General features: G+C 47.4%; 2 protein-coding genes and 1 long non-coding RNA gene across 3 annotated transcripts in view; 1 reads left to right on the top strand and 2 right to left on the bottom strand.

Annotated features, from left to right (window-relative positions):
- Positions 1-4,105, top strand: part of LASP1 (LIM and SH3 protein 1) — a 34,129-nt gene extending 30,024 nt beyond the window's left edge. Inside the window, exons 5-7 of the mRNA XM_075775448.1 lie at positions 646-802; positions 945-1,045; positions 1,298-4,105. Coding sequence (XP_075631563.1) covers positions 646-802; positions 945-1,045; positions 1,298-1,471 — 432 coding nt within the window. The 3' untranslated portion in view covers positions 1,472-4,105. The remainder of the gene's footprint in view (positions 1-645; positions 803-944; positions 1,046-1,297) is intronic.
- Positions 3,711-9,086, bottom strand: LOC142605124 (uncharacterized). The gene is made up of 2 exons (XR_012838875.1): positions 8,524-9,086; positions 3,711-8,348 (listed from the first exon to the last, which is right to left on the bottom strand). It is a non-coding gene; the product is annotated as an uncharacterized LOC142605124 (long non-coding RNA).
- Positions 9,087-10,300: 1,214 nt separating this feature from the next.
- On the bottom strand, positions 10,301-19,787 carry FBXO47 (F-box protein 47). Its single transcript, XM_075775446.1, has 10 exons — positions 19,607-19,787; positions 19,015-19,185; positions 16,143-16,219; positions 15,501-15,578; positions 14,236-14,344; positions 13,151-13,327; positions 12,460-12,606; positions 11,726-11,868; positions 11,155-11,314; positions 10,301-10,450 (listed from the first exon to the last, which is right to left on the bottom strand). Exons 1-10 carry the CDS (start codon positions 19,785-19,787, stop codon positions 10,332-10,334), a joined length of 1,362 nt encoding a protein of 453 aa, XP_075631561.1. The 3' UTR covers positions 10,301-10,331.
- Between the last annotated feature and the right edge of the window lie 1,109 nt (positions 19,788-20,896).

Genomic DNA, 20,896 nt, shown 5'->3' with positions numbered 1-20,896 from the left:
CCAGGCGGTTGGGTTAACCCTTCCCTCCTGCCCGCTGTGGGGGGGCCCCTCTGTGCTGGCTGCGGGGGAAGGCTCAGTCCGACGCAGCCGGTGTGTTTGGTGGTGTCTGCTTGCAAGAAAAACCCCGAGGCCCTCTCACGCTTCAGTTAAAGGGAGATCTTGGGGCAGATGTTGGAGCGGTACCTCCATGGCACCCGCCGTACCCTGCCATGGGCTGGGGAGTTGCAAACCGAACTTCGCGTGTGCAGGGGGGACTTCCTAAAGGTGCTTTTTTTCCTCTGCGCTCCTGCAGCCTGGGGGCTTGGGAGCCTGGTCTTGAATCTCACCCACACCTGAAAAAATTGTGTATCTTACCCATAGGATGCTTAGACCTCCTCCTTTCTCTGCCACGAGCCAGCGGCTGAGCAGACATCCCTGGGGAGATGGGGGGGAAGTGCCCTGGAAGTGCTGGGGAGGCTGAGAGAGGGCTGATGCCGAGTCCTTGGTAGCAAAACAAAACGAGCTGGGACAAGGTGAAGGACGTTGCTGGTGACGAAGGGCTGCAGGAGCTGCTGCCATCGCTGGGTCCGGGCTCAGCCTCATGGCCAGCGCTGCAGAGGGGTCCCAGCTGCGCTCTGACCTCTCCTTCCTCTCCTGCCGCTGTAGATAAAATATCATGAAGAATTTGAGAGGAGCAGGATGGGCCCAAGTCCCAGCGAGGGTGCTGAGCTGGAGCGCAGGAACTCCCAGGAGAGCACCAATTACCGGAGACCCGCAGAGCAGCAGCATCAGCCGTCTCATCACGTCCAACCCAGCAACCCGGGTAAGGCGGGGGGGCTGCAGGCGTTGCCGGTGCACGGCCCTGCGTTCGCTGGGGCAGCAGCCGGCCCTTCGTCGCGAGGGGCTTTGCTGCGTCCCCCGTGCGCCAGCACCAGCTAACGGACCCATCCTTTCCCCCTCCTCAGGCTACCAGCAGCAGCAGCCGCCGTCGTCGTCTCAGTCCTACGGCTACAAGGAGCCGGCGGCACCGGCCTCTACACAGCGCAATGCTCCTTCCGGAGGGGGGGTGAGTACAGCCCAAGGGCTCACAGCGCCCACCCCAACACCAGCCCCCCGCTTTCCGCCCCCCAGGGTTGGCGGGTGTAACGCTGGGTGCTGGCTGTTGCTGGCACCAGCATCCCTGTGTCGGCTAAAAACCTCCTGGATCCGGCACGGCTCACGTGTGGGGCTCGGCGCGGCTCCTTGCCCCAGGACCCCCCCCACCCAGGGCAGGGCGTGGGGAGGGTCCGTGCCCGCTGACCCCTCTCTCCCCCCACAGAAGCGTTTCCGCGCCGTCTACGATTACAACGCAGCTGACGAGGACGAGGTCTCCTTCCAGGACGGCGACACCATCATCAACGTGCAGCAGATCGACGACGGATGGATGTACGGCACGGTGGAGCGCACGGGCGACACGGGCATGCTCCCTGCCAACTACGTGGAGGCCATCTGAGCCGCGGGAGGGGACGGGGCACGTGGCTGACAGCCGAGCCCCCAGCCCGCGCCGGCTCCCGTGTGTGTGTGTGTGCGCGCGTCTCTCTCTGCCCCAGCATCCTTTATCCCGTGTGCTCTGCCGTCATCCGCCGGAGCCACGTCCTGACATCTCAGTTACTCTGTGTTTCTGCAGCCACCTCCAGTTTCTCTTGCCAATTTAGCTTTGTTCTAGCTCTGTCGGGACTGAGGGACTGTCTGTAAGGGATCCTGGGGGCTCGAGAGACCAAACCGCCGCAGCTTTCCTTCTTCTTTGGTCTCCCTCCTCTCTGGCCCTCTCGGGCGCTCCGGCATTTCCTGGCTGGAGGAAGCAGCTGGAGTCACCGGGACCCTGGCAAAGGGAGGAGGAGACCATCTGTCAGGACCAAATTCCCCCACCTCTGGCAGGGATGGGCAGATGGCAGCGATGTCTGCGTGGAGGAGGCGAGGGATGCTCGTCCCGAGGGCTGCCCTGGGCTGACGGGAGGGATGGGCTGGCAGCCTCCGCCCTGCACCGCTCCGGCTCGTCCTCTTGCTTCTCCCGGCTCCTCTGCGGTGTTTCCATTCGGTCTTTGCTCCCTTCAGCCCTCAAAACGGAAAAACATTCGCAGTTAAAAATCCTTAAACAAAAAATCTTTCTTTCTCCTCGGGTTTCAGAGCGGCTGCTCTGGACGGCCCTGGAAGCGGCTCTTGCTGCTTCTGCCCCGGGCTCTGGCTGCCTTGTTCTGCCTCCCCCGTCCCGCCGGGGCTGTGCTGGCGCAGGTGAAGGAGTAGCCGCAGCGTTGGAGGCTGCTGCTCCCGCTCGAGGGCTGGAGACGGGCCGGGCTCCCGGCTCCTCTGCGCTGAGGGGGAGCACTGCCACACCGAGACCTCGCGTCCCCCCTGCAGCTCCCGTGTTCTCGTTTTGGGCCAGGGTCTGGGGGTCCCCCTGGGCCCCGCGTGCCGGGGCAGCCTCTTCCTCTCTTAGCAGCAGTGGCTCCCCAGGTTCACCCAGACTCTTCCTGCTTTTCTCTTGCTGCTCCAGGGCTTTTGGGACCCCCCTGAGCCCTCCACCCGCTGGGTAGATGGTCTGGGGAGCCAGCGGGATCAGCCCCCATCCCTGTGCCTCTTCTGAGCCGCGTGTGAAAGATTCTCCCCCTCTGCCACCACGCTGGGGACCGTCCTGGGTGACTGTCCCCTCCGGCAGCTCGGTCTTGCATGGTAGAGACCGGGGTTTGGCACCCTGAGCCACCCTGCACCTCTCGTTGGTCCCCGGCGGTGGTGGCTTTTGGGGCCACCGCTGACTTGGGATCACGTCCTGGACCAAAATCTCAAAGCACATCCCTGTCCCTCTGGGCCCCGAAGGTCCTGGAGCTGGACAGGAGCAGGCGTAACTGGAAGCCTGTGCGGGGAGGGCGGGAGCGGGGTGCTTTTCTCCGGGGTCGGAGAAGCCGAACCTCGGGGCAGTGGTGCTGCCTTTGCCTCCAGCCCTCCCCGGCAGTGCTGCACCGCGGGGCCAGGACGCTTCCACGGGGAAGCTGCCACCTTTGCTATTCCCAAAGGAAAAGAAGGAATCTAGGGACCAAGGTGGCTGAGTTGAGACATTTCTTGGGGACGCGTCCTTGGGTCTCGCAGAGGGGGAGAGGGTCCCGCTGCCTCGCCCTTGCAGTCCCCTTTCTCAAAGCACACGGGGCTGCAGGGCTGGTTCATGGACGGTGCTGGGGTTGGGGTGACGGAGTCGGGGGCTGCTGGAGCAAATGCTGTCCTGGTGGGGAGGGGGTTCCTGGCAGGGTTGAGACCCGCCGGGAGGACGTGAGCCGGGGAGGGGGAAGCGTTTCGCTCCTGGCTTGTTCCCCAGCCGGGAGGGGGAAGCGTGAGGGGGTCTCCCCGGCACCGTCGTCCCCACGGGGTGAAAACGGGACCCCAGAAGCAGCTGGGATGGGCTTGACGGGATGGGAATCCCGGTTGGTGCTAAAACAAGAGAGCACAAGAGCAGGGGAGAGGGGGCGGCTGGGCAGGGGGGGGGAGTCTGCGTCTCCCTGCTAATCCTCTTCTTAATCATGTTCTTGTCTGGGAATGGGGGGGAGTATCAATGTGAATAAACCGTTTTTTTAATGGACCAAATAACACAGGCAATTACGTTTTGGTATACAGACCTTTTTTTAATGCTACCTTGAAACCATTGTCCTGATTCTCCCCTCCCACGCCCTGCCCTTTATCCCCTGCCATGGGAAACAAACCTCTTACTGCTTGATTTCTGCCTTTTCTCTCGACTTATGCACTTTTTTGCCTTTTTTCATAGCTGAAAAGCACCTAAACCTGTATTTAAAATAAATAAATAATTAAAATAGTAAAAAAAAAAAAAATTAAAAGCTAAATTGCTTCTCATCACGTGTAAAATAGACCTCGTCCATCCCAGCTTCCCTGGTTGCGTCTCAATGCTGAGCTTAGAACTTGTTTTCTTCCAGATCCGTTGCTTGATTGGGGTTTGTCCTTGTGTACTCCTTCCCATCGGGTTGAGCACCCACCAATAAAAACGTTATTTGGCCTTTTTAACCGAACCATCGAATGGAACAATCCAACCGATTCTCTTCCTGGTTTACTCGAATTAAAAATAAAAGTATAATTTTTACCTGCCGATTGTGCTGGCTTTGATTGCGGTTGCTTTTCTGGCCATTTTCCTGCTCCCTTGGGACACGGTGGGGATCTCGGGTCCGGGGGGAGGCTGCTGGGGTCCTCATCTCTGCCTGGCTCCCCAGGGAGTGGGGAACACCGACATCCCTGCGAGCCAACCTGGGCTGCGGCTTCTTGGCTCGTCTGAATCCCGCTTGGAGCCCGGCTGCAGCGTGTCTGTCGATGTGTTGCGGCCCCCGGGTACCACAGAGCCCCAGGGAGTGGAAATTCAGCCGTGAGCCAGGTTGGAGGAACCCTTGCAGAGCACAGGGTGGAGGTGCAGGTGATGTCTTCCCCCCCACTTTGCTGTCCCGCTTTGGGGTCTCGCTCTCAGAGGCCACACACCGGTTACAACGTGGCTCTGGGTTCTGCGGGGGTCCCAGAACCTCCGGAGACCAGACCCACCCAGGGAAACGGTCAGCTTTGCCACGGGCAGCGCAGCACGGGCACCGGGTCCCGGCTTCGCTCGACCTCACCGGGAACGCGGCACCACGACAGCCGGGCTCTCCGGTCCCCAACCAGCCCTCGTGCTCAGAGAGCAGCTGGTGATGGCTTAGCTTGGCTGCTGCAGCCTCCCAAGGTGGGATTTTCAACAGCTACAGCGTTTAGTAGTGGGAAAAGAAAATCTTGAAGGTGTGTGGAGAAGGACATTATTTGCATCAACAGCATTAGCCAAAAAAATTGAAATAGAAAGGCTCCGTGGCGGTTGCTGCTCACTTAAAACTGTATTGCTTTAAACTGTACTGAAGCAGGTGGTGTGATGCTGAAAGCACAGGATGCCGCAGTACCCCAGCGGTACCAGACTCTGAAAGGTGAGAGTTCGGCGTGTTCCCGGCGGATCAACATGGCTTTGCAGTGGCCAAAGCTCATTTTTGCTATTTTTCCCCATAGGATGGGCCCTTCCCCAGCTGCAAACGGGGTGGGGGTAGGGTTGCATCACTGTAAGCACCCCCATAAACCAGGCAGCGGGTTGGGTAGGAAGCAGGGGCCAAGGAACTCTCCCGCAGGCAGCTGGTGCCTCCCGGGAGCCCCTCTGGCAGGTCTGGGCTGAGCGAACGCTCCTCCGCCGTGCGCGGCTGAAGCCCCATCTGACCATGTGTGTTTATCCCTTTATTTTCCGCCTGCCTGCTGGAAATCGGCTCCATCAGCTCCGGCATCATCTCTCCACCCTGAGCAGAGCGAGCTTTGCTCCGGCTGGGGGGGAGGACGCAGCGGCTGAGCCGCGGGGGGCTGGCGAGCGAAGCGGTGACTCTCTGCCGAGCATCCCCCTTTTCCACGCCGCGGGGAGCCCGGCAGCCCCTGCCCCACCGGCTCCTCGCTCACCATGCTGGATATTTTCATCCTGATGTTTTTTGCCATCATCGGCCTGGTGATCCTCTCCTACATCATTTACATGCTCTAGAGCGATGCTGGGGAAGATGCGGCTCAGCATCAGCCTCGCGATCGAAGCATCGTCCAGGTGAGCCGGCTGCTCCTCATCCCGCCAGGCTTTAATTTCTGGGAAGAAGCATGTCCGGGGATGGGGGGGGGAGAGGGGATAGTTTTGTTTTTAACGCTGGTTTTGGCTGCTGCTCCCTCTGCCTGGCCGAGGCAGCCGAGCTGACAGCACCAGCACAGCTGTTTCCTGCTCGGGGCTGGAAGGAGGGCACCAGGGTTTGGTTTATAAATCAGGCCACCTCGCCCGCTGAAACGTGCGCCGGCTATTGTGCGGCTGCCGGTTTCTTCCTGCTGGGTTTATCGGCCCCTTCCCCTTTGGAGAAGCTGCTCTCTGCAGCACAAACGTGTGGCTTCTGTTCCCGCGACGGAGAGAAATAAAATAGTTCAGGGGAGAAGCAAGACAGGATCCTGGTTGCATCATTTTAAAGGAGGCAAAAAGGAGGGGACGTGTGTGTCCCGTCCCCCCTCCCCGTGCTGGGCGAAGGGGGGGGCTGCTGCCGCCGCCTGCACTCGCACACGCTGCCATTCCCCCCCCCGCCACCGTCTCTGGGTCTCTGCAGCTCTCGGGCCCAGCTCAGACAAGCGTCTCCTTTCTCTTCCACAGCCGCCGCCTGGTCCGTCTTCCTCGGAGCCTTCTGGAAAAGCCTTAACCCTCCGCACGCAACCGGCTGCCCAAAGCGGAGCGAGGAGCTGCTCGGGGCCAAGTGGGGAGAAGGAGGGAAATGGGGCGACGGGGGAGAGGGCAGCGAGGCGACGTCCCGCCACCGAGACGTGGGTTGTTCCCGGTGACGCACGCAGCGTCCTGGGGGGATGCGAATGGTCCTGCCCCCACTTGCGTGGCTTTGCCCCTTGGGATGAGCGCTTCCGAGGTCGGTCGGTCGGGTTTAATTTTAGAAAGCACTTATATTTTTAATGAAAAATGTTCAAGGAAGTGAAATAAAGAGGAATGACAGAGGAGAGCGAGCATGTCTGCTGGTGTTGACTGTGCCAAAACGCGTCCCTGTGCATTGATGGCGGGGCTGGGGCACACGCGGCTCCGGGAGCAAACCCCGCTTCCGTGGAGAGATGGAGGGCACCCCGCGAGCCCCGAGAAGGACGCGGTACCGGCAAACCCTGCCGAACCCCCTCTGCGTCCCCTGGCACGAGGGGCAGCTGGGGATCCAGGCACTGCGGGGGCCAAGCCTGGAGGGTGCCCGAGCTCATCCTCCCTCAGATCCCGTCTCCGGTGTTCAGGGAAGCTCCAGGAGGTCTCACTTCATCTCAGTATAGAAAAAAGGAACATTTTTAATACAATGGAAATTTCTATGGGATGGAAAGAACATTTCAGAGCTTAATTTCCCCCAGCTTGGAGAGGTCTGGGAAGGTATTTGGGGCATCAGGAGGATTTTTCCTGTCCTTTTATGAAGCCCTGAACCGATCCCTGCGCGTACACTGTCAGTCACATGCAATGCTGTTTTCAGACTGAAAGTTTCATCCTCCCAGAAGACAAAATTTTCATACGCCTGATCTCTCCCAGGAATATATTTTTTTTTAAGCAATAAACACCTGAAATATATCTGTAATGGGAAAAACCGCTCATGCTCTGTTAGTTCAGCACGGCACCACCACACGAGAGGGTGCGAGAGACCAGAGCTCCAGGGAGCTGGAATTGGTTGATAAGACTTTCAGAAGACCATGTTTACCTAAAAACGTGGGATTTCAGAGTCTGGGAATGCTGGATGCGGTTAGTGTTGCCAGCTGAATACTTGACACTGCAATTTCCTGTTAGTAAAACTCCTGAGAGAAACACAAAGTTGGTGACTTTGCTCCCCAGCGTGTTCCCAGAGCACCAGCTCCAGCCTGAGCTCCTCAGGGCGGTCCCTCAGCGCCGGAACCCTTGGGATGTGGAAAAGCCTCTCCTCGCTCCACCACCAAATATAGTTGAAAAATCAGAAACTTGAAATATTCTGGGAGGAATTTCTTCAAGCATAAGTCATGTTCTCAATAACCTCCGCTTCGTGAGTCTGTATCTGATGTCAACATCTGCAGTGATTAAGAGGGAGTGAGTAACAAGGAATGCGTGGAATGGAAACTCAGCTGAGTGTGAAACCAGGAACAATAATTTTCTCTTACTCTGACCGCTCCTCTCCCTTGGAGAGCCTTACAAACCCATCAGCTATGCGTAACAATCCCTTCCTCCATGCCCCAAATCAGCCAGCTCCGTTCTGGAAGGTGAAGCGACCCAGCCCAGCAGCGGCGGGCTGCAAAGGGATTGAAACCGCCTGGCAGGAGAGGCGTTTGCAGACAGACAAACGGCTGCAGTGGACAGGGATGGCTCTTTAGCAGATGGGATATGGTGCTCCACAGCTCAGGGTGCAGTCAGGGTGCAGCCCTGCTCTGAAACGCCTACACTGGCCCAGGGGGAATTTTGCTTCTCATCCAGGGAGGGTTTTATCGACTCCCCAAGGCAGCAGAATTTGGCAGCGGAAGAAAAAGCACCATTTTCTCAAGTATCACTGTCCCAGTTCCACTGGCGCTTGGTGCTGTCCGGGGGGCTCCCCACCTGGCCGCCATTAGCCCAGCGGTGTTTAATTGCGAGAGCCGATCAGACGGTGATCCTGGAAAAGGAGGCTGCAAGGCGGGTGTCGTTTCTCAGCTCAAACAGAACCGGTTTGAGAAGTACCGTTCCGGTGGGTTTGAGCTTTGATCCTTTGGGGGGGAAAGTCCTCAGCCGGTGAAAATGCTGGCGTACGTAGGAACACTGCAAAAACTAACGCCAAATGCTTCCTGAGCTATTGTGTATGTAAGAAAGAGCAGTTAATAATAATTAATAATGCCATCAATATTTCACAATTGGCAGCTGCATAGAACTTGCATTCCTGGAGGATCTGCTGCCAGAGCGAGCTAGCGCCGGCAGAGCTGACATTTCATCTTTGTTGACTGCTGCCAGTGAATCAAAGAACTTACTTTTCCCATATCGCTGCGCTCACATAATGGCATCCCTTGTGATGGGCTGTAATTTATTGCCGCTGTGTCCTCGGTCCCGGGAGATGAGACAGGCACTGGCAGAGAAGCCGCGCCAGCCCTGTGGTGTTTGTCACAGCACAGCGAAGCAGCGTTACGCACAAGAAATACGACGGACCAAGAAGATGCGGTGGTTCAAGACTCCATTATTCTGGATTCCATCTATTGAGATGGTTTATTGGGAGCAATTCCCGCTTATAAAGCCAGGGAACATCTAACGATCTGGGCTGTAGCATTCCGCCTCAGCGGCTTCTTGGCTGCATCTGCCTCTCACTGTACGCACTGCAAGGCATTTTTCCCCTCATATTTTGAGTTCGTTAGCGATCACTTTGGAGGCATTCAGTGCACTGACTAGATATCAAAGAGTCTTGCGGTTTGCTTACTTCAGAAATAACATGTAGTCGCAGCGCAATTGTAGTATTGCAGCGTGCTCTTAAAAATAACCTTCAAACGGCGAGAAAAAAAGGGATGTTGGAAGCAATTTCTAGCAGAGACACTCCTCTCAGGGAAGGTTTCACCTCTGCCATCTACCGGCACGCTGCAAAGATCCTCAGCAAATTTATATCCCGTACCCACTCCTTAATGTACTCAAATCCAGTCTGTAATTATACATTCAACAAATGCCGCAAGAATTTTAAACGTTCAAACTTCCAAGCAAATCATTACAGAGCTGTTGTCAGCTCATTACTGATGAAATCAGGTGGGGGCAGCTGAGATAAATTGGGAGCATTTAGGCATTTCCAGTAGTTGAAGATTGGCTTTCAAAGCTGAATGTGGGTCCCTGCAGCTAAAATCTGGTCCTGAAGGAACACTAAAACGTTTGGAAAGTGATTTAGATGGAGAAGGCGGCTATTTAAAAGAAAACAGCCATGTTGTAAACAAGGCACAGTAAAGTAAGTGCTTTTTATTACGTATTTTTGGTTTGAAGGCAATATAGCAGAAAATCAAAACCTTTTCTAAAAGAGCAAACATTTATATACTTTAATGAAACAGTGATCTTAGCCTATGCGCATTTAACATAGGCTTAACTTCAACTTAGCTAAGTCCTTTGAAGGCAAATACACTTCAACAGCTCAGTTATTACACGAGGCAGGGAGAGGGATTTGAAATTTCTTCTGCTTGAGGGTTAAAAGGCACCTGTAGTTTTCTGGGGGGGAAAATTGCCTTGCTTGATCAAAGCAGTTAAACTGCTTTCAGGAATTGCCTCTTTCTGCTAATCTCCGGAGCAGATTGTAAGAGTTAGCGAGAGACCCCGGCAAACTGGAAAAATGTAGCTATGCTTCTCTAATGATGTCTGCCTTTTTCTCCTCCGATTCCCAAGAGAAAAACAAAATTAAAAGATCAAAATGGTTTTGGTTCTGAACTAAGATAACATTCTTCAATTTGTGTATGCACATCAAATATGAAAACCATGTCATTTTTATTGTGTATGCAAACATACGCAGTGGGAAAAGAACGCAGTTTATGTTCCCAAACCAGAGGCCCCCAGCCTGCTTCCTCAGTGTGTCTTAACGCAGCCGCAGAGGAGCAAAACGTGTGGAACTCCGCTGCAAACACTCAGAGGTCCCCCAGTATGTTCCGTGAGCTCATTCAGCTGGTCTGACATGTATGTCACTAGCTTCTCCCACTGCCACTCCAGTTCTTACTGGAATGGAAATGTAAGAAATAATTGGACACTTCTTTGCAAATGTTTAAAGAAAAAAAAAAATAATCCAGCAGGAGTAGAGCAAGAGTCTGTAAAATTCAGAGCATCAAACGGTGTTGCTGTTGCTTCTCATGGTCAAGTACAGAATTTCTTTATGGAAGTTTGCTTGTGCATTTACCAGGTGAAACAAATTCAAAAAGCTGCTGTCCTCTTCATCACGATCCCCTACCAGGGCAAAGAAAACCATTTAAAAATGATTAGTGAAACTAAATAATTTCTTTGAAGACAAATCTTACTCCTTCAGTGTTTTCAGCAGAGGCTGAATCAGCAGCCTCCACTTAGATTTATGAGGCATCAGCTACTGCACCTGATGGCAGGACAGCTGTGAAATAACACGGAAGACTCTCTCCAAAATTCCTTCACCGGCTTGTCCAAAGATGGACAAGAACAATTGTGCGTTAAGACAAAAATCTGTCCCAACTGAGCAGGCTGTTCATCTTTACAGCTTGCCATCATAATCAGTCTTGAGGTTTTATCGAGGCTGACAAGCTGTGGACAGGGAGCAACTGCAGCTTGTTGAGCTGAACAGGCTGGCTGGCAGCTGCTCAGCGCCCGTCTTTAGACATGGCCCAAAAGGACCTCAGGCCCGATGCTCTGGTGGGACATATTTTAAAGGACTCTTGGTTTCACTATCCATGGCACTAGGAATCTCTTAGTCAGAGAGACCGGTTAAAATAAATGTCTCTCCCATTTATGACACTTGATTCATTATTTTATGGTAGCAAAAAAAACTTCAAGCGCTCCAGTATTCCCTCCCCGGGTGAGGGAGGGAAGGAGGACAGGCTGTGACGCCACGCTGACTCCATTGCCTTGCTTGGTGCTAGCTCCCGATTAAAGAGCTTGTCCTGGCTCCCGACCCGCAGGCTTACCGGACAGTACGGCCTGTAGCATGTCCATGACTATGTGAGCAAAGGCATTCTCCACACACTGCAGGAAGTTGTTCCTCTCCCCTGGAGTACCGAAAACTTTGCAGACCTTCTGCATCATTTTTACTGCCCAGTCCATGCAGTACAAGTCCTTCTCACAGACCTGACATAGAAAGGAGATATTAGAAACACACCTTTTATGATGAGTACAAAGCTATAAAAGGCAAGATTAAATTTTAGAATTAACTATTGATTGATTCTAATGCATGACTGGATCAGTTGCAGCCGTGGTCTGGAAAATTAGGGTTTGTCATGAGGACGTAGAGGTTGTTGTTGGCATGCTAACCGAGGAACTTCACAACTTTTCACTAGCGGTCCTTCTCCTCAAGGACAGGCTTGGCCCCTTGCAGAGATGTGCTGGATAGGGACCAGAGGGTGGAAGGGTACCGAGTGTCTTGCTGGACTTACTCCTGGTGTGTAGGAGTAGATGGGGAAACAGTTTTCAAGGCTGAGAAAGCAAATCTGGGGGTAAAGAGCCAAAAGGCCCGAGCCTGCTCTGCTCAGTAGCACTCACCAAAGCCAGGAAGACCATGAGCCTGGCTAACTCAATGGCTCTCCCATTCACAGCTTTACTGGCCATGAAAGTGAAGCAAATGTTGTTTCCACTCAGAATAAGCAGCCGAGCATTGTTCTCCATGAGCCACTCCCGGGGAACAACTTTGTAATAAAATAGAGAGAATTTTAGTGATCTTTGAACAAAAAGAACAGAGTGCCACAATAGTTATTCTGAATTTATGAATTGTTGGCTTTGATAGCTAACCAGAATTGGTGAGGGGATACCCTCTGGGATACAATTGCAGCAATGAAGTCGTATAAGCAATTCTTACCAGCAGTACAGTTAGACCGCTTCATGATAGCTTCTGTGATATCATCTCACCCAAAACTAACTTTCAACGTAGCTGTTAACATTGTTCAGTAGAATTTTGGCTTGAACAAACATTATGTTTTCAGCTTACACAGTTTGGACAATGTTTCCTTAATAATGGCTAGACAAGACTTGAATTTTAAAGGTCTTAAAATAGTTCACAATGGGGAAAGACAGCCTGAATTTGTAAGCAGTGCAGAGTTTCTCTCATCCACGGCTACTGCCTGGCTTCCAAGTGTAATGACTTTTCCAGTTACGCCACAGCTACTGTGAGGAATATTGCAGTTTCCCAAGGCATCTCTGTGTCTGAAACACGCTTATTGCCAGATTTGGAGGACATGAGCATATAATCCTATGGATTAATGATAAAGGCAAAAACACACCTGACAGCTCATCCACAAGACTGATAACATCATCTGCTGTCCATTCTCTAGCTTCTGTATCATACAGCAGTTTAATTGCATCTGCTAGACCTTTCAGACTGGTCTCATCTGTTGGTCCTTCTATCATTTTCTGCCAAACCACATGTCCTGAGCAATATATTAATCACAACTGCCATTAAGTGACAAAGTAAATTATTTTTTTTTAAAACAAGCAGGGTGCTAAACTGGGCCTGACAGCGGAGTCGGAGGAGGGGAATTCAGGTAACGCAACTCAGTCTTTGTGACAGTGGGATTTTTTTTTCCATCTGTCATTTTAGCAGGGAAGCGGTAGTTGCAGCATGAATCAAAAGGCAATTTAAAGAAACCCAGGTTTAATAATTGAGGGAGAGAGCATGCTTTTCTTCAGGGAAACAGATGCTTCTTGGAGGTGCATTGGAGCTAACTCTACCCTGAGCAGGGGAGAATAGAGGAACAGAGGTGCAACCCCTTCACTTGAATTGTAACTTTTTTTCTATATCATTTATGTATTTATCTATGTTAGTGAGCTCTGGTTAAGCAGAATGATTTTTTTTCCAGGCAAAACAATTACATTTTATTTGCATAAAGCTTGGTTTTCAGAAATGCTGCATCCTGCAAGGAAATCTCATTCTCAGGGAACAAACTTTGAAAATTAACCCCCCAGACTACTCGCCATCCAGAGAGGACACTGGCCCAAAGATGATGTACAGCAGGCGAGCTTGATTAACCATGGGCCACGGCTTTAAAATACGAGTCAACCAAAATGCAGAATCACTTCGATGAATCCAGTGGTTCAACAAGACGCTACGACAGTATAACCTTATCCGTAGCTCTAGCTTCCGTGCACTTCCTGGGGCAAAAGAATGTAGATATTATAAATTCATCAAGCCTCACATAATACAGATGATCACTTTTTTTTTCCTAGGAAGAGAAAGAAGGATTTTTCTTAAAGCTGCCTAAGAACATCTGGGGGGGGGGGGTGTTAATTCTCAGCTGTTACGTCCCAAGTCTGGCTCTTTTGGGTATGTTGTGCTAATTCAAGCCACAGAATCTATCGATGCACCTTCTGGTACCTTTCTGCAGCAACTCGTGTGTCTTCAAGGGCTCTCAGCTCTGGTTTTTTTGTTTCTATTTTTTGGCATCAGTCAGTGGAAATAGGAGGAAGTGTGTATATGGCTGAGTATAAAGTGTTACACAGAAACACCCAGTTCCGTGCTGGGTAACGTGAGAATTTCTTGAGAAATGCATGTGGCACATCAGTGTTGTGTTTCAGAAATAGTAAACCTAACTTTTTACTGCATCACTTTACTTCTATGTTGGTTCCTTTCCCATTGATTCCACTGGCACTGGTGTACAGTAGAAAAGAGTCAAGTCCATGTTACTGTTTATGTAAACATGTATCTTATGCATCGGTTTGATAATGAAATGATTCAAAAAAACCCAACACCTCTCAAGACAGCTCTCTTCACTACAGGATACATGTTAAAGACAAAAGCTCTTTGCTTTTGGTGAAGGAAAATAGCTGTATCTATCTATATGAAGGGCAAGTATTTGCTTTAGAATGCCCACTTTCTGCGTAATGCTGGAGCTAACAGAATGTACATGTGAGTCAGGAAAGGACTAGTGCTACAAGGCTTAGCTGAGCTGAAAGTCTCAATTCTAGACACATTTTGTTTGCAGTAATCAAGATCCATTTTCTGACTTCTCCATGATAGCGCATTTTGATTTTGTAGGACTTTTGTCTGTTTTGATGATTACCCGGTTTGCTGCTGACAACCGTCTGTACTTTACGGGGTAAATTGCTCAGCTCACAGAGGAAGTTAAAAACCCGGTGACACTCTAGTTCATCCCAGCCTGCTGTTAGGATCTGAAGATTACAAAAGAAAGGGGGTAAAAATGAATAGATGGAGCCATAGTTTAGATCACAATGCCATTTCTCAGATAAATACAATCTGTCCTGCAATTTTTCAGAAGAACAGAGAGGGAAGGTGGCATACCTGGAGTGTGGTGCCTGCACAGCATCTCCCCGATGAGCGTAGGGAAACCATTATCTGCTACAGAGGGGCTGTACATTATGGCAGAGGTTGTACTTAAGCTTAACACAGCCCAGAATCAAAAGCTGCTAATGGTGTTCCACATTCAGGGCCAAGATCTTATTTTTGAACCTTATGTGGAAAAGTACACAAAGGTATTTGCTACAAAGACAGATGTCCTAGCACAAATAATTATCTGTAACTCTTAACCACGGAAAGATAATCACTTTTTTTTTTGTCTTATCAAAGACTTTAATGCTGCATACATACACAGCACCTGTATGCTTAGGTTTCTAAGACTTAAATGCATTTAAAATGTGCTCAAAATGCCAGTTCTCTCTAAGAGAGAATTTGTTTCTGTATTTTTTTAAACAGACTTACTCTCCAGTAAAGGCTCCATTATGGCAATTCTAACACTTCACAATCAAACAGCTCAAGTACTGTTAAAAAGGTCCTACCCTTAAATGTTTTGCTGCATGTTTGCAATCACAGTCATCATTACAGTAAATAAGCTGTGGATTGCTGAACTAATTAATCTGACACTGATATTATTATTATTATTATTATTATTATTATTATTATTATTATTATTAACTTTAAGCTACACAATCTAACAAAAATATTCTGGCATATGATGTGTATAGCCACCTACTTTTAAACTAAACCATCTCTGCTCTGGATTTGTGAATTTCAAGCTGTGTAATAAAATCCTCCCCTTCTCCCATGTCTTCTTAGATAATAAATTGCTAATCAAAATGCAGACTGGTTGGTAGTGAAATCCAGACGAAGGAATTCTCAAGAGTCAAATCAGCAACTTTAACAACCAGAAAGGAAATTCAGAGAACTGCGTGAATAATACCTTCCCCGCTACCCCCCAAGGCTCAAAACCATCTTATAAATATCTTGCAAAAACACAGATTAATTTAGAAAACTACCTCAGTTTTCTTTTATATTTGTGATACTTGCCTTCTCTCCGTAAAGATACCATACCTGTAAAAATACCCCATAGCACTGTAATCCTAAACAATGTAAAGGACTTGGACACCCATTAAGTTTAAAACAGGAAACCTGCAAATGAAAAACACTGGTAATTTATCTTAATTGACTGTAAGCTAATTCCTGTGATTGAAAATTCTGTGTTCTACTTGCATACATCAATACTGATTAGAGAGGTTCAGAAGGATTCCCTTCTCTTATTGTGTAAGGAAACAATACCTATGTACCTATGTTATGGCTTAGCATTATGTTCTAAACTGTGATCAAATGAGCGTGCAAAAGGAAGGTAAGAAGAACAGCCCTGTTTTCCAGAGGGTAAAATTTCTGTGAAGAGCTGTGCTCTTCCACTGCAAAATTTCTAGTTGTCCACAAACTGAAGAAATGTTGAAAACCACTGGTCTTGGAATATGAAATCTCAGTAGAATGGCCTTGAGTTCTATAGGCTGGCTTAGGCTTTTCTATTATTATTAAAAAGAGGCTGATGATTGAAAATCATTACATTAATTACACTGTAGTAATAAACTCCAGCAATGGGACAGTAAAGGCATAATTCAACTAAAAATTGCCTGCTAGAAATAGTAAGGTAAGTGCAAAGGACAGTTTCCTGAAACATACGTGAATGGAATGTGAACTTACTTCTGAGAGAATCTTGTGTATATACTTTAGCCTATCTTTTGTAGGCAGTAGAAGTGTGCATCTTTTAAGCAACAATCCTGTGAACAAAACAAATACATGCACGACTATGAGTATATGTACATGGCACATACGTTACTGAATTAGCTTAAGTGTTCACATCACAAGCATGCACACGCTAGTGAGAAAAAGCTGCTCCTGCAAGGCAAAAAGAGCAGCACAGAGCGGAAATCTGGAGGAGGGACATCTTTTACTAAAGAAATGTTGTCCAGGAGTACATAGGCTTCCTTTGCCATAACTTGTTTATTGTGTTGTTTTAAAGCCCCTGTTAGTCACAGTTGGAGCCCTATTAAAATTACTATATTGGTTTTAGAATTAGAGCTGTTAAAAATATTGGAAATAAATGTTACTTGTTGCACCTCTTTTAACAATCCCCTGCGGAATGCTGGTTTCCCCCTTACATCATGGAAAGCTGAGCTTCCAAAATTTTTTCAAGATAGCCACACACTCTAAAAAGAAAATATTCTAAACTGTGTTAATGTAAAACATAGCTAAGAGGTAAAATTATTTTCCTATACAGGACTGAAATGGTATGTGTTTAGGATGTCAAAGTCTGGAGTTCATTATAGTGTGGAACAGCTGTTTGTTAAGTGGCATTTTTTTCTACACTACTGATAGAAAATGGGTTACCAGCCTGCGCTTCAAAAACTTTTACCAGAGTAAAATATATGTATCTTGTTTGTTAATTATTCAAGAAATCCACAGAAAAGCATGTACTTTTTCTTTGGCAGGGGGAAGGAAACTTTTTTCCTGAATTGTCAGTCTCCCAAAAAATACGTAACTTCTCCAATGTCAAAAAGTACTTCATGCATTTAGTGTAGTTCTAAATTGACTCTTTCCTTATATAGAAGTGTGTTAGCATTCCTACATGAGACATAATTTATTCATCAGCCTAGGACATGGTCCAAAGCTCAGTCAAGTCAATTTTCTATTGACTAGATTAGACTTTGGAGAGAACTCCCTGAAGAACAGTTGAAACTGTTAAGACAGGGTAGCTGGAAATCAGAATACAGCTATCAGTGTGGGGAAAAACAATGTTGAGTTGCAAGGGTTGAGCAAAAGGTACTGCTGCTGGTTTGGTAGAGCAAAATCCCCCCCCTCTGCAGAAGGACAGTGGCACAATCATTTATAACTCGAGTCTATTTTAAACAATGACCGAAATTCTGACCCCATTACAAGTACTGGAAGATTCTACCCTGGACTTGAGTGGAGCCAGACCCCGCTCAGTTAAGTGAGATTGATGTAATATGTAGACCCTGCTCAGGCTCTCTGAACGGGAATGAATTTTTCCCATTGAGTCCAGTCTTTCCTGCTGTAAAGTAAATATTGATTTTGCAACTGACCTTTTAACAAAAACGTTCTCTTGAGCCTTCCACTGATGACACAGATATTGCCAATGATCTTTATATTTTGAATAGGTCATGATTTTACTACTAGGCCTACTATAGCGATGGGTTCACACCGACATTTAATAACAAGTTGCCGTTTTGTATGTGGTTACTACAAAACCCAAAGTAATTTTGATATTTTTTTTTTTAATTGTAGGGTTTCAGGCTTCATTTTAAAAATAAGCCACTAAGATTACTTTAAGATACCTCAAAACCTACAAGGATTGCTTACAATAGGAGGTCTTTGGTCTAAATTATTTCAATGGTGTTCCTTTACCTCGTGTATGCCTTTACTTAATGTCTTAAGTTCAAACCATACTTAGAATTCTGCATCTAACCATGGCATCATTTTATTTCTCTGTCAAATGAACAATGTTTTCTTTATCAGCTAGGTGACAGTAAATAGATATGGATCAAGTTATGTTTCAATTTAATTTGCTTCTCTGATAGAACACTTTAGAATGAGTTAGAACCAATGTGTTTTAAAAATTAGCAGCAAAGTTAAAAAGCAAACAATTTTTAATTTAAGGATGTACAGTGCTCCCCATTACCATTGAACCCACATTATTTTGATTAGATTTCTATTACACTATGCCAAAAGAGGTCTGAGCAGCTGAAAGAAAGAACAAGTGACTCTTTTCACCCAGAAAGGGTTTGGTTAGCGTACAGTATACCAGGACAGCAAAAGCGCAGACATTTTTGCATTGCCCTTAAGCTAGGAGCAAGAGGCAAATGTGTTCTTCATGCCCATTTCAGTCTCTGATACAAAGCTGCCAAGAAGAATGCTACTCACTGACTACTGTGATCACATTTTTGTGACGAGCAGGCTTCTTTTCTAAGAAGTGGAATGCAATCTGCACTACATCTCAAGTAGACTATCAAGCAGGCTTTCTGATGGCAACTGTTGGTCGCTTTAGAATTAGGCTGGGTTTAAGTACTTGCGGCTACATTTCCCAGACTGAGGAATGCGAGCTGCTCCGCAGTGATACACGAAGGCAGTCGGAACAGCCAAATTCCTCCCGCTAGCGTGGGGCCTGGGAGTCTTGGTTTCTGCTGCAGTTTCCAGTGGTGGTGTCCAAACAAACTAAATTTGGAAACACCTACTACTGAGAACTGATCCTCTGCCCAAGCGCTGCTTGCCATTTAATAGGAAAAAAATAAACATGGAGGAGGCAGAACGTACATTATTTTTTCCGTCATTAAGAGGTTTTGGAATCATTTCAGGTAATTCCTCCCACCTTCCCCTGCCAGTTAATAGTATTTGAGTGGGCTATTTGGCATGGGGAGGAACTTCGCTTTCACAGGGAACTGTGCAAATGATTTGGGTCGTATCCTCAGCATTTTACCGATCAATGCATATAACAGAAGAAACCTTTTAACTGAGCTTGGTTCTCCTCTAATTGTTACCATTTCCATTAAAGGATCACCTAGAGATTTGTAGTGCTCTAAAATATAGGATCCTTCTCTCTTGCCAGGTAGCTCAAGGTTATGAAAGTCTTGCGGTAAGAGCCTTCGGTTTCCTGATGGGGTTGAGATGTAATTAATAAGGCGGTTGCTGATGGTTTTCGACACGATGCTCAGCATGCTGATATCCTTCACTGAAAAAGCAAAACCCAGTATACTTGTAGATCTTTACTGCAAGAAAAATGCTGATCACTCGTCAATAACTTTATCTTGCTTCAAAAATAGGTCAAGAAATAAGATTTACAAATACAACAAAATTTAATTACTGTTTATCTCCTCTGCCAACAAACTGTAGTAATTGGAAATGGATAGATCTAAGGAATACTTTTCACACATAATAGGAAAAAAACACTTCAAATACTTTGTAATTATAATTTAAATTTTGGTCACTCGGTTCTTTATACATAAAAGCTGAAAATTCAGAGAGTAAGTCACATAAAATAACTTCAACTAGCTAAAAGCTAAAGCATTTTAAATAATGGCTTTTTCTAAATGGAAAATTTTCGTGGTAATTTTCAGATATTGGAAGTAATACCTTTCTTATCAGAGTCTCACCTGAAAGATAATTCAGTACCATTTGAAAGATCTCTAATGGAAGTGTTTTAAAATATCCAAGTGTTGACAGAGATTGGGAATCTGTGTCCAAGATGTTGCAGCGCTGTCTGGAGCGACGGTTACTGCGTCTGTATTTCTGGTTGGGAATCAAGGTGTAGCTGGTCCCTGCAGCAGATGTCATTGTTCTGTTAGTCCCATAAATTTAACCTGGAGAGAAAATATGAAAGTCCTACTTTCCAAGGAGGAAAACAGTATACCCAAAACTAGGCTAAGAGGAAATCACTCTGTTGTAGACACCACAACAGAGTCAGAAAATCTTGTCATATACACAGGATACATTTTTGTTTTAATTTAGTGCAGTGATATGCAATTTACTAAATAATTTTCCAATTCCTTCTCTCAGAAAATGGAATATTCAGCTGATCATAGAGGAGGAAAAGATAAAAGGACTGGGGGACATCATACGAGTAGGACATCAGAAAGTTAGGAAGATAGTTCTAAATGGGAACTCTTGAGGAAGTATATGAGATGGTACAAGTATGGTAATTAACGTTCTCTTACCTTCTTGCACTAATTAGGAAACAGGATATGAAAAAGTTATGGGCATGTTATTGAAATGATTTTCATGTTATTTGGTTCCTTTAGAGTGATAACTACTTATACGTATGCTTGCATATGACCAAAAAAAAAAAAAAATTAAAAGTTTTTTCCTGCAGCATTTAAGCTTAACTGAATATAATGACTTTATGCGTGATGTACAAATAAATAATACAGTATTGCTATATAAAAAACTCCAGTGACCCAGACCCAAACTGGTGAGGGTCTGAAAAGTAATGAGCTTTAAAAGATCAAGAAATATGTTCTTTTGATTTGCCTTCTGGTTTCTGAGTCTCTAGAATAGGTACACTTCACATTGTCAGGCAACAATGTCAGTTAGTGACTCATTACCTCTCAAATATTTTTTTTTAACTGAGATTTTTCACCCTATTTCTTGATTCGAGCAGCTGAGGCTTCAGGGAAATTGCCAAAGAGAATGAGTGCTGCAGTATAATTACAAGAGCTGGCAGCACTGGTTGTAACATAACTGGAACCCGTCCAAGGCTGCAGTGCAACATCCCAGTTACCATCAGTGGGAAATACACTCAGAGAATAGACCTCATTGTTTCAAAGATTAAAAATTTACAAAAATTACAGAAAACAAGTTCCAAACATCCTTCATATTTATTACGAAAGCATGCAAGCCAGACCTCTCTAATAGGCCACAGAGCAAAATCACCACATCCACAATGG

The sequence above is a fragment of the Balearica regulorum genome, chromosome 24 (genome assembly GCF_011004875.1).
Source record: "Balearica regulorum gibbericeps isolate bBalReg1 chromosome 24, bBalReg1.pri, whole genome shotgun sequence".
Taxonomy (NCBI): Eukaryota; Metazoa; Chordata; class Aves; order Gruiformes; family Gruidae; genus Balearica; species Balearica regulorum.
This window is presented reverse-complemented; position numbering and strand designations above follow the sequence as displayed.